General features: G+C 31.0%; 2 protein-coding genes across 2 annotated transcripts; both read right to left on the bottom strand.

Moving 5' to 3' along the window:
- Nucleotides 1–927: 927 nt before the first annotated feature.
- On the bottom strand, nt 928–7943 carry LOC149908457 (luciferin 4-monooxygenase-like). Its single transcript, XM_090102282.1, has 9 exons — nt 7699–7943; nt 7161–7368; nt 5807–6122; nt 5330–5489; nt 4231–4373; nt 2343–2475; nt 1912–2133; nt 1549–1719; nt 928–1143 (listed from the first exon to the last, which is right to left on the bottom strand). Exons 1-9 carry the CDS (start codon nt 7813–7815, stop codon nt 1033–1035), a joined length of 1581 nt encoding a protein of 526 aa, XP_089958408.1. The 5' UTR covers nt 7816–7943; the 3' UTR covers nt 928–1032.
- Nucleotides 7944–8771: 828 nt separating this feature from the next.
- LOC149908456 (luciferin 4-monooxygenase-like) lies at nt 8772–12701 on the bottom strand. The gene is made up of 9 exons (XM_090102281.1): nt 12582–12701; nt 12114–12321; nt 11644–11959; nt 11115–11274; nt 10868–11010; nt 10328–10460; nt 9778–9999; nt 9365–9535; nt 8772–9080 (listed from the first exon to the last, which is right to left on the bottom strand). Exons 1-9 carry the CDS (start codon nt 12696–12698, stop codon nt 8970–8972), a joined length of 1581 nt encoding a protein of 526 aa, XP_089958407.1. The 5' UTR covers nt 12699–12701; the 3' UTR covers nt 8772–8969.
- Between the last annotated feature and the right edge of the window lie 768 nt (nt 12702–13469).

Here is a 13469-nt window from a genome sequence, read left to right as displayed (position 1 = left end):
CAATTTCTTAACCTTACAGTAACTTTTAACTACGGAAATGTATTCAATTTATAAATAAAATATATTATGCTTATTGAAAACAAGACTTTTCCCAACGATGAATGAAAAGGTAAGTAAGTAGTATATGATTTAACAATCATAATTTGAATGTACACACTGTAAATTGGTTGTGCATGACCAAATAGGTACTTACCTTGTTAACAAACGCATTTTTTATAAATACAAAAAATTGGTTGATCATGATGAAAATAATTGAGGTAGTTACTGAAAAGGCTTGGTACGCAACCAAGCCTACCTCAAATTATTTTGAAATAAATACAAGTCCTATATAACAAGTTGTAAAATTTCGTTTTGCACAATCCAATTCTCTTCAGCGATTGGAGCAGTGGCGATATGGATAATATGCAGTTAAATTGAAAAACATCGTGTAGCTTTTGTATTCTCGTCTATTTTGGTCTTTGGCTCTCACTTACATAGACAAAAAATAATTTATAATTAATAGCCTCATTTTTTTTGTCTTGATGCTTGTGTAAAACGAACAATTTTTATCTCAATATCAAATTCGTCATTCTAGCAATTATTTATTAAAATGGTAATTAAATATGTCCATTTAGTATTAATCGTAATGCAAATTATCCATACTAAAATAAATTATACCACATCAAATTCAATCAAATTCAAATTCAAATTCAAATTCAAAATGGTAATAAAAAAGGTAATTCATTCGAAATTTATCGGTTTAATATTAATTACCTTCATTACTTTTTAGATATATGATATTATCGTAAAAAAAAGAAAGTTTATGTTCTTTTTGAACGAATTTCTTAGTTGAGACTATGTAATGAAAGAAAAGTCTTTAAAAACAACATATTTATTATGAAACAAATATATAATTCACAATAATTATCATTAGATAAGTAGGTATATCCCATCGCGACAAATAAAACATTTGCATTCCCGGCTTATTATGTAACTAAGTGAAAAATCTGAGTTTCATGTCGCGTATGAATCAAGGAAAAAAACTAATTTCCTTCAATTGTTCAGTATTTCCCTTAATTCACGGCGTAGAATTTTCCCCCGGGGATTTCTTGGCAGTTTTGTGATGAATTTCACGCCACCCGCCAGTTGCATAAATGGCGGAACCTTGAAGAAAAATATGAATTCTGTTAACATACGTGTTAAAAGTTACAGGAACCTTCAACTCTTCATCAAACTCAAATGTGTAGATAAGTAAATACTTTGAATGTATTTGTATATGAGCTTTGAACTTTTCAATTTTATAATCAGCAATTCCTAGTAGCTATCTCTCAACATTACTTACGTTTGAGTAAGAAGCCGTTATCCAATGTATGTATGTATAATATCATTTATCAATTAGTTATGTATCAAGAAACAATGTATCAACATTGTGTATTAATCTATATTATGTTGCATTGATATATATCTCTACATACTCGTAAAACCAATTCAGCGTGAACGTCACATCGCTTTATAATCGAAACTCAATGGTGTTATGAATATTAACCCAATTATTATATTGATGCCTACCTCACCAGCCACATACTTGATCAATTCCTGTTCAGTGACTTTAGAGCCAGACACTGTTACGACAAATGCCGTAGGTATATCACCGTGCTCTTCACTGTGTTTGCCGACAACACCAACTTCAAGTACATCTGGGTGTAACTGTAGTATTGTTTCTAATTCTAACGGTGGGACCTGTAAATAATATAAGACAAACATTAATCATTTAGCAATGCTTCGGTCTCAGTTATGCTGATACAAATATTTTTGGCCGCATAGGTATTTGAAAACCTCATGTTATTTCATAAGATGCACACACAAATCTCGGCTTAAATACTGACATACAAGATTTATATTTATTTAGAAAAAAAGGAAAATAATTTTTACCTGGTCACCATCGTAACACATAATTTCTTTTATTCTATCAACGATATAAAAGTATCTATCGTCGTCATAGTATCCCAAATCGCCAGTTTTAAGGAAGCCATCTTCATCCAAGTACGTGGAAGGGTCGATTCCGATGTAGCCTTTCATAAGTACGGGACCTTTAGCGCGTATTTCACCCCTTTCATTTGGACCGAGAGTTCTTCCAGTATTGGGATCTGTAACCTGTTGTATTATAAATATGAATCAATATGAATTATATAATATATAATTCCTTTATGTTTTTATCATATCTTATGATATCACAGAAAATATATTTTATAAGACACGTAACAAGTAAAATAGTTATATAAGCAGTATTTATTATATCTGAAAGAACGCTACAAAAGAAAACACGTTTTATAAAATTAAGTTTGTGAAAAGAAAATCGTTACCTTTAAAACAATGCCAGGTGAAGCCATACCGACACTGCCAGGCTTTGGTCCTTTTGTGCCCCAATTTTCTGAAGTTAGCTCTCCGCATTCCGTCATTCCATAACCTTGGAATACTTCTTTTAAGTTTGGGAATCTATTTCGTAGAAAATAATACAAAAATAACATTAACGATTGCTCAATTCTATTTCTTAAATATCTATATAGACTAGAGTAGATAATTTTTGAAACAAAAAAAAATCGCAGTCGGATGAAACCCATTAGAAAAGGAGGGGAATATGATGAAAATTAAAGGAAAAATAAATTACGGTCAATCCGATTTCGGGAAAAGGGAGGGGGGAGCTTTTAAGAGAAAAAAATGGTTTCTCTTGATTTCCGACAAAACTACAAGTCCTACGGAAAAAAGTTCAATGGCAAAGTTGTAGATAATAAAAAGATCTACAACTTTTGTATTGACAATTTTTTCACATAACCTCAAAATTTAGGTGAAAAATTCAAAAAACCAAGTTTTTGGTTTTTTATTTTTATCTACTTCAAAATTTATTTTTTTTCTACGAAATTTGGTGGGAACTTGCTTTATTATGTCCCAAATACACTGTAATTTATTTGACTGAAAATATTTATTTTTTCGCCTTATTTTGAATTAATAGCAAAAAAACAACCTAATTTTCAATCGAAAAGTCACCCGTCAAAATATCAGCTTTTTTCACAAACTTGGGGAGCCTTTTATTCATTGAAATCTCTACTTTCATATGGTGTAAAAAAAAATAAACATTACCATAGTAAATGTTCTCAGAAAATGCATACAAACAGTGTGAAAATGAGCTTTTACTAAATCAGGCACACTTCTCAAACTACCTGAAATGTTTTTATCGACATCATTTTGCTTTTGAATATGGTGTAAAATATTATACTTAGAACAGATAATTTTTTTTCTTTTGAAATATTACCGAAAAGCCGATACAAGAGAAGATATAGAGTTCGAGAAGTGTGCCTGATTTAGTAAAAGCTAATTATGACACTGTTTGTAAGCATTTCCTGAGAACATTTACTAAGGTAAGGTTTATTTTTTTTACACCATATAAAAGTAGAGATTTTGATGAATAAAAGACTCTCAAAGTTTTTGAAAAAAGCTGATATTTTGACGGGTGACTTTTCGATTGAAAATTAGGTTGTTTTTTTGGTATTAATTCAAAATAAGGCGAAAAAATAAATATTTTCAATCAAATAAATTACAGTGTATTTAAGACATAATAAAGCAAGTTTCTACCAAATGTCGTAGAAAAAAAAAATTTTTGAAGTAGTTAAAAAAAAAAAAAAAAAACTTGGTTTTTTGAATTTTTCACCTAAATTTTGAGGTTATGTGAAAAAATTGTCAATACAAAAGTTGTAGATTTTTTTATTACCTACAACTTTGCCATTGAACTTTTTTCCGTAGGACTTGTAGTTTTGTCGGAAATCGAGAGAAACCATTTTTTTCTCTTAAAAGCTCCCCCCTCCCTTTTCCCGAACTCGGATTGACCGTAATTTATTTTTCCTTTAATTTTCATCATATTCCCCTCCTTTTCTAATGGGTTTCATCCGACTGCGATTTTTTTGCACTTTTTATTATTTTTAAAGGGATCTACCCCAGTGTAATAGTCCAAGGTATCGATATAATATCTAAATAGTAATGATTAAAAAAAATATTAAAATGAAGTGGTGTAGAAATTAAATTCATCAGTTTTAATTACAGAACATTATTATAACAATACATTTTAAGTTCTAAATAATACAATTATTAAGGAAAGGAATAGAAGCACTTGTAAGTACTGAGATGCTTCAGAGGTACTCTCAAACATAGATATGAATTAAATAATGAATTACGTAATATGTGTAATGAAAATTGAACCTTTGTTTGATATTTTCGATGGTTCTACAATGTAGAGGTGCTGATCGGCTATAAATTAGTTTCAAAGATTCCAAATGATAGTCTGTATCGTATACTTTACACAACCCATAAATAAGGATAGGCAATACCATTGCCATATCAATCTGAAATAAAAAGTTAGTGATGATATATACTTCTTTATTCTTAGAAATTTCATTAATGTTTAGAAAAAATCTAAATAGAAAATGATTTATTCAAATTGATTTGTACAAATTTGTTCACCAAATATCAAAATATCATCACTATTTAAAATTTCATCGATTTTCCACGTAAAAAAAATTGTAAAGTTTGATAAAAATAATATCATAGATATTATTACTACGTATGGAGACGACACCGCCTACATCACTTATGTTCCGCTCAACATAGGTCAACCGGCCTCACTGCACTCAGTCGCTTTAGCGCAATGATCGCGTTCATGTCTTGTTTATTTTAAACCGAAAATCCAAGAAACTCATCAAATATGCCCTCGAGTGTGTTGCAATATTGCTATAATTATACACATTTACAAAAGACGAAAATAAATCACCTACGTATAAATTTTTTTGTTACATTGATTGGTTTTAATTGAAAAGTTTTTAATTGATAAGTTTATTAATAATTTATTTTTTAGATTAATTACATTTTTTTGTTACATTGATTGTTCTTAATTGATAAGTAATATAATAGGCAAAATATTAACAACAAGTTTCTCCTCTATAGCGGTGAGTCGATGACATCGCTTTATCTATGATTCACTAGCCGCCCCGCGCCGCGGCCGCGCTTGCAGCACAGATTTTGTTAGTGGTGTCTCCTCTATACGTAGTAATAAAAATGTTGTGTGGTTTTATGAAACCACGGTAAAAGTGAAACTGTTCGAACGGTTCCGAACACTGCTTTGTGTAGCGCATGTCGCGTGACGGTCGGCTGCCGAGTAGGTATACCTACTCGGCAGCCGCGATACACGCGACATGCGCTACATAGACCAAAAAGTTTGAGACGTTGTAAGAAAAGTTTCACTTTAATAGCTCAATGTAAAATATACCATTTTGACCGCTTTCGTTATATATGAAATGTTTACCTTATATTGTTTTATACATTTCAGCAAATTTTCGGGAGTGATATTTGTGAGATACACAATAGTTTTTCCGAGACTTAAATATTTGTACATTGAGAAAGTATCGTAATTGTGGTACCATTCCCCACAAGTGTAGAATCTCTGCATCGTTCCATAATCCAGGCTTGAAAGTAAATAATTGAATTATAATATTGATCATACTTTTATAAATTTCTGTATATCCATGTTTCATTATAACTTTGTAAGTCGTCATTTTTTAGAATTTTATTCAAATTTTTAATGTCGAAGAATCAAAAGTGCATCACAGTGCGACATATTTCATCTGCCAACCCGTACTTGGCCGGTGTGGTGGATTATGGCCTATCCGTCATAGGTTATCCGTGTCCCAGCTGTAAGCTGATGATGATGACAAATTTTTAATGCCATTCTATATCATAATATTACTGTCGAATTGTCGAACTATCAAATTATTTGACTTACTTGTACGGCGTGCTATTTAGAATACAGTTTAAATGCGTCAAACGCACCCCTTTCGGTAGTCCCGTAGTTCCCGAGGAGTACAATATTAAGGCTACATCAGACTGTCCTTTTACGTCAGTAGGTTCAAAGTATTCAATATCAACATGACTATTCATAAACGTTTTTACAGAAGAAGCATTTTGTATTCTATCGTCGAAAGTCATCCAGTTTTCAATGGTATCAGATGTTATTAAAACATCGCTGTATCTCTCCCAAAATAGTTTGGAATATATAAAATAATTTGGACGAGCAACTGACAACTTGTGTTTCAATGAGGCTGAAAATAAAGCACTTATTTTTGCTTACGTTAATAATAAAAATTATCTGTGAATAATAATATGAAGAATATGTTGTATGAGTTTCAAACAAAATAAAAATTCGTAATGACGTTTTGTAGTAATGGACTATATACTACTATAAACTAGATAAAAATTAGTATGTTGAAGTCAGCGCTCTCTTCCATAGAGTGTCTAGGAAATTCCAACAAAAAGAAAGTAATAATGAATGAAAAATAAAATTGACACAGTTTTATCTGTTTTATCTATCTACATACTTGTCTGTATGTTGGTGTCTTAATGTAATTGTGTGTAGTTGTGTTGGTGGGTATGCATGAACTATGTACCTTATTATTCTTAAATAACATTATCAGATGTACATGTATGTTTACTAAATATAGAATTGTTTATAGTTGTGTTTACTGTTTATAGTAATTCGTGATATGAAGAGTAAACAATATGTACTTATTTGAATGAACATTATGTAGGTAATTTAAATGACTTTTTAAGCTATAATTTAAAAACAATAACATAAACCAAACTATGTACCTATAAATATATCTACATTGAATGGTGAGATAAGGAAGACTCTAAATAATAATATATCAATATGTAATTAAAAATGACAAACTAATATGTTTTCATCAAATATAACGCTATATTATATATAAATCTATCTATTGTATTGTAGCTATTCCAATAACAAAATTCATAATATTATAAAAAGATTTTTTTTTCATTTTAAAACATAGCTTTTGTACTATAATTTCTGAAAATTATGAAAACAACTTCAGAGCATAGTTTTTTTGAAATCATCTTGAAGGTATTGTATGAACATATACATGACCGATAATAAATAATATATTTGCATACATACTTTTTTAAATCAATTACAAGTAACGTATATATGTAGTTATTAAATCTGCGTTAACATAATAAAGATTTGTACTTTTATACGTCACGAAAACTCGTCACACGATTTTAATGAAGCTATTTTTATACCTAGTGAATAGTAGGTAGGTACTAATAAAGAATCTTACATTTGCCAATCTGTACATCATAAGCAGAATAAGCAGCCCCTGTCAATAGTACAGCTAGCACGGTCGGTGCAATTTCATTGCGCTTTTCTGTGCCCAGTGCGACAATGTCCCCTCTCCCGACCCCCAACTTCATCAGCTCGCTCGCCAGGTTCACGGCGCATTGTGTGAGCTCCTTGTATGTAATCCGTTCTCCACTGTCTGCATTTATCTATAAAAGAAGTCCTTACAATATTTAAACAAGTACAATGGATGTTTTTAATGATATGTCAAAAAATACTTCTATTTGTAAAACCATTTTTAGTTTAAAATAAAATAAACATTTAAATAGTTACAGTTTATTTGTTTGTCCATGAAATTTATATACGTACAAATTACCTATCGGTACTTCAGTTAGATGAGAAGTAAGAGAGGTTATTTTAAAATACTGTAATTATGTACTATGTTCAGGGTTCCAATTCAATCGCCATCCTTTACAAAAACTAATTACTTTTGGGGAATGTACTTGTGTATATATGACAAAATTATACATTATACAAACCAATGCATCGGTGTCCTGTACATTTCTCAGACGATCTAGCAAATATTTGCCGAAGTGTAGATGCGCTGGAACTTGTATATTCCGATCACCATACACATACAAATCACTTGAAGACATTGTAGCAATTGCTGAATAACATGCTCCCGTTTTATTTTATAACAAGACGTTGTTATAAAAAACGTGTAGTGACGACTACTCATTAACTTTAACACGGTTCGGTTTGTGATACACACGTGCAATATAAGTCGATACTGCGATTAAAACTGATTTGTTGTTCTGGCATTTCCCACTATCATTGCACAATATTAATATAGTTTCAGCAATGCAACAATTCCCCTAAGTACCTATAATATTATATTGGTTTCGGTAATTCAAAATTATTATTTTTTATTTTATTATATAACTAGCTTTCCGCCCGCGGCTTCGCCCGCTTTTTCTAAAACATAATAAATTATATACTAAAACCTTCCTCTTGAATCACACTATCTATTAAAAAAACCGCATCAAAATCCGTTGCATACATAGGGACATAGGGACACAGAAAGCGACTTTGTTTTATACTATGTAGTGATATATTAGTTCAAAATTAATTTAATAAAAAATAACTTTATGGTTAATTATAAGTATAGCAAATAAGAAAAAGAATCAATAATGGTTGATACCTACTCCTTATATTCAATTCTTACAACTGTTAATTTTCAAATTCCAAGAAGAATTCGTCTAGTTACTTAACATAAATAAAAACACCTATTAATCAATTCTTTCAGTATGTATATCTATATATATAAAACTCAAAGGTGACTGATATAGTGATCTATCAACGCACAGCCCAAACCACTGGACGTATCGGGCTGAAATTTGGCATGCAGGTAGATGTTAGGACGTAGGCATCCGCTAAGAAAGGATTTCCCGAAATTCTTGCGGGAACGGGGAAAAACGGGGATGCACGTACAAAGTCGTGGGCGGAAGCTAGTCATACATAAACTCAGATTTTTTCATGAATGGATCTTTGCATTTTGATTCAGAATTATTTTCTTAAAGAAATATTTTTGGTACAGGAATAAAAAATATCGTACTGTATTATATAAACAAAATTTAATTAAAAAAAATACATTAAATTAATTTAATTGTGTACATAAAATAATTGATGAAATTTAAATGCGAGTTCTGATTATGATTGTATGCATTCTTGATTATCAGAAGAAAAATAATTTCAGGATTTTCACGTCGCTCCCGAATCACGGAATAAATTATATTTTCCTGTTGTGCTTTCAATTGTTTAATAGCTCCTTTAATTCACGTCGCAGTATTTTCCCCCAGGAATTTCTGGGCAGTTTTGTGACGAATTTCACGCCACCCGCTAGATGAATAAACGGTGGAACCTTCAAAAAAAAGTTCATACATACTATTAACACATTATGTTTTAAAATATCGTTTTTTGTAACAACTGTAAAGTAAGTATGTAAGTTCTTATCTTCAAGAATATTTATAGGCTTCCATAATATCTGTTAAGAAGTCGTGGAACGAGACTTGACGACAAAAAATTAGGTAATTAATTTAATTAAGTAAATTAAGTAATATCATCCATGATCCATGTTCCAATTAATGAGCCATAGTAAGGAAACTAGCATGGCAAAAAATGTCGATTTAATTCATCGATGCCTACCTCAGCCACCATATAATTGATTAAATCCTGTTTAGTGAGTTCAGAACCAGGTACTTTAACGACGACTGCTGTAGGTTTATCGCCATGTACTTCATCATGTATACCAACCACGCCGACATCAAGCACATCTGGGTGCAATTGTAGAATTGTTTCTAATTCTAACGGAGAAACCTGAAAATTATAACTCAAATTTTCCGATGCTTCTGTCTATATAATTAGAACTATACTGAATTTTCAAACGCTTGTTAGGAAGTTTCCCGATAAATGAAGTTACTCAATATAATCTATCGATTTTGCATGTGACTTCCAGCGCAATAGAATATACTCATTCGGGAAGTCAAATAATGACATAGATTATAATAAAAATTCAAAGGTTTTCCTAAAAAAATTAAACGTAATAACGTAAGCTTCACCTGGTAGCTATTATAAAAAAATATTTCTTTAATCCTGTCAACGATAAAAAAGTATCTATCATCGTCATAGTATCCCAAATCGCCAGTTTTAAAGAAACTATCCTCATCCAAGTACGTGGAAGGATCGATTGCGATGTAGCCTTTCATAAGTCCGGGGCCTTTGACGCGTATTTCACCTCTTTCATTTGGACCAAGTGTCCTGCCAGTATTAGGATCTGTAACCTGTAATTTCATAATATGGATTTCTCGTTAATATTCAATTATTTATTTAATTAAATTAAATTTTTATTTTCAGCTGCATATTTTTATGGGCGAGTAAAATAAGTAGTTTTATGAGGCATTGTTAATTTGCACCTGGTAAATCGGTCACTTATTTTGTATTAAAAGTTGGGCTCTTAGACCTCATGTATATAGGTATAGCCGGTCCTCACAGAGCGTACTACCTCGCAAAGCACTTGCGGTGCGAAGTCAGTCATGTCTTCAAATAGCAGCTAAGAACTAGGAAGCAAAACATGTTTTGTACCGGTGAATATATAAAAAAAACTGTTACTTTCAAAACAATGCCAGGTGAAGCCATACCGACGCTGCCGAGTTTTGGTCCTTTTGTCCCCCAATTTTCTGAAGTTATATCTCCGCATTCTGACATGCCATAACCTTTGATTATTTCTTTCAGATTTGGGAATCTGTTAGCGATATTGATAGAAAAAATTCGATAAAGATTAATTTATTCAAAAACATATTTTACAGGGACACAAATTGTCTAAAGTCATATTATATTCAACTTTAATACTAAATAATTTAATAATTTCATTTTTAAATTTAATTACTAGAACGCTAGTTATTAATAGTGTTAGTGATATGCAGAAAAAAACTTGATATTTTGTTTTGATTATATACCAATTTTAAACTATTCATTTAATATTAGGAACAGCTCAGAAAGATCTAATATTATACTCAACTCAGAAGGTTATGATATGGGTTCATACATTTACTTATATTTCTTTATTGAATAGGTACATAGAGCAGCATTGCAAAATTCCAACAGCTAAAAATGAGGAGATAAATAAAGTAAAACTATTGAAGACTTAACCTTTTTTTGATGTGTTCAATTGTTTTATAATGGAGAGGTGCTGAAACACTATATATAATTTTCAATGATTCCGACAGAACGTCTGCGTCGAAAAATTCGCACAATTCATAAATAATGATTGGTAATAACATAGCCAAATCAATCTGAAAACAAAAATTACATAAGTTATACAATTACCGTATTACTATTATTATACAAAAATTACATATTTTTTATTACCTAAAAAAAGGTATTAAGGTATTCTTACCATATATTCATTGAGACATTTATGTAAATTTTCGGGTGAAACATTATTTACATATACAATTGTTTTTCCGAGGCTTAAATATTTGTACATTGAAAAAGTATCGTAACTATGATACAATTCTCCACAAATGTAGAACCTTTGCATCGATCCATAATCCAAGCTTAAAAGTAAATAATTGATCAAAAGTTGTGGTTTTTATAAAGTAAAGCAAATTCACATGACATTTTTTACATTCTCAATTCCAGTTTTAGGTACCATCTTATTATAAATACTAGCTTTCCACCCGCGGCTTCGCCCGCGCAATCAAAGAAAAACTCGCATAATTCCCGATCCCGTGGGATTTCCGGGATAAAACCTATCCTACGTCCCGGGGTAAAAAGTAGCCTATGTCCTTTCTCGGGTATCAAAGTATCTCTATACCAAATTTCATGCAAATTTGAGTAGTTAAGGCGTGATTGAGTAACAGACAGACAGATAGAGTAACTTTCGCATTTATAATATTAGTATGGTATCTAAACAAGTGACTTACTCGTAGGGTATTATATTTAAAATACAGCTCAAATGCGTAAAACAGACCCCTTTCGGTAGACCTGTGGTTCCCGATGAGTAAAAAATTATTGCAGTATCTATCTGTCCCTTCACCTCAGATGGCTCAAAACTACTAATGTCAACGTAGTTCTTCATAAATATTTGAATGCAAGGAACATTTTTTATTTCATCATCAAATGTCATCCATGTTTTAATTGTATCAGATGCTGATAAAAGATCACTGTATCTCTCCCAAAATACTTTGGAATATATCAAATACTTAGGTCGAGCAATTGACAACTTATGTTTCAATGATGCTGAAAAAAATAAATAAATAAAAACTATGAAGTATATTCAAGCAATATTAACGACGACGATTAAAAGAAATATGAATAAATTTCGTTTAAAGTTATCTTTCTCCCTGTTCCTTTTTCAAATATGTAATTTGTAAGGTGGTTAAAGTTTTCTCACATTTGCCATGTCGTACATCATAAGTGGTATAAGTGGCCCCCGTTAATAGTACAGCCAGCACGGTCGGCACAATTTCGTTGCGCTTTTCTGTGCCCAGTGCGACAATGTCCCCTCTCCCGACGCCCAACTTCATGAGCTCGCTCGCCAGGTTCACGGCGCGTTGTGTTAGCTCATTGTATGTAAGCTGTTCTCTACTTTCCGCATTAACCTGTTGAAAATTGCGAACTGAATTATTTACAAGGGTTAAATGAGTTAATATTAAAGTATCTTATTTTATCGTAATGTACTTATACTCGTGTAGCCTTATAGTAATTTAATTATTTTTTTGGAAATTGATAAGAATAATTATTTTGAACACGACATTTCACGAAAAATAGCATGTTAATTGATACGACGGAGTACCAAATAATGTCCAACAATTTACTAGTATTCTCAACGTAATTTATAAAAATAAAGATATACACAAACCAGAGCAACGGTGTCGCCTACATCTTTTAGACGATCAAGTAAATATTTTCCAAAGTGTAGATGCGCAGGAACTTGTATATTTTGGTCACCATACACATACAAATCACTTGAAGACATTGTAGCAATTGCTGAACAACATGCCATACATTTGTTATATAGTCGAGTTATTTATATACGTTTAGAATTTATACTATTTCTGTAATACATAATAATGAGTGTTATCTTTATTGTGCCTTGCGTTTTAGATTAATGTGCTCTGTATTTAGATTAATATTAATGTGCAAATAAATGAATTTCAGTGAGACATCAAAATTTATTAATTCTCAGTTTTGAGCAGATGGCCCGTAAAAACTGTTATGTGGATGTCTGATCCATTTATTAGGATGCTAATTGATTAGAAAAGCAAGTAAGAAAAAAAATATTTTTATAATTTTATAGATAATCATAATTTATTTTTAATAGCGATCCTGCGATGTTTCTGTCCTGTGTCATAAAACGGTACCCTATGAATGGAGGTCGACCTTATGTTCTCTAGTAAGTCTATTGAACCTATAAATTAAGGTTATCTTATAAATTAGTATTGATTATGAAAATTATAGAGTCGACTTACTAATATACTTGATAACCGAATTCTTCAGCATATGAGCAAACTTAATTACAAATTTTAAAATTAGAATTATATGATAGCTTTTATTTCATTGAAATAGGTTGTAGAAATTGGGTTATTGAGAAAATAAAAGGCAACAAATACTAAGGCGTTGTTATATTGAGAAGACACTTCAATAAAAATACAGTATCAACATCAAATAAATACCACATAATATTATTGTGATATTTCATAAATTAGTTACCAGTTGTAGTCAGTAACCTAATTTATAAAGGTAATTT

Source organism: Colias eurytheme, chromosome 5, assembly GCF_061535395.1.
Source record: "Colias eurytheme isolate Ceu_HAF_F1 chromosome 5, ilColEury1 Martin Lab GWU primary, whole genome shotgun sequence".
Lineage (NCBI taxonomy): Eukaryota > Metazoa > Arthropoda > Insecta > Lepidoptera > Pieridae > Colias > Colias eurytheme.
This window is presented reverse-complemented; position numbering and strand designations above follow the sequence as displayed.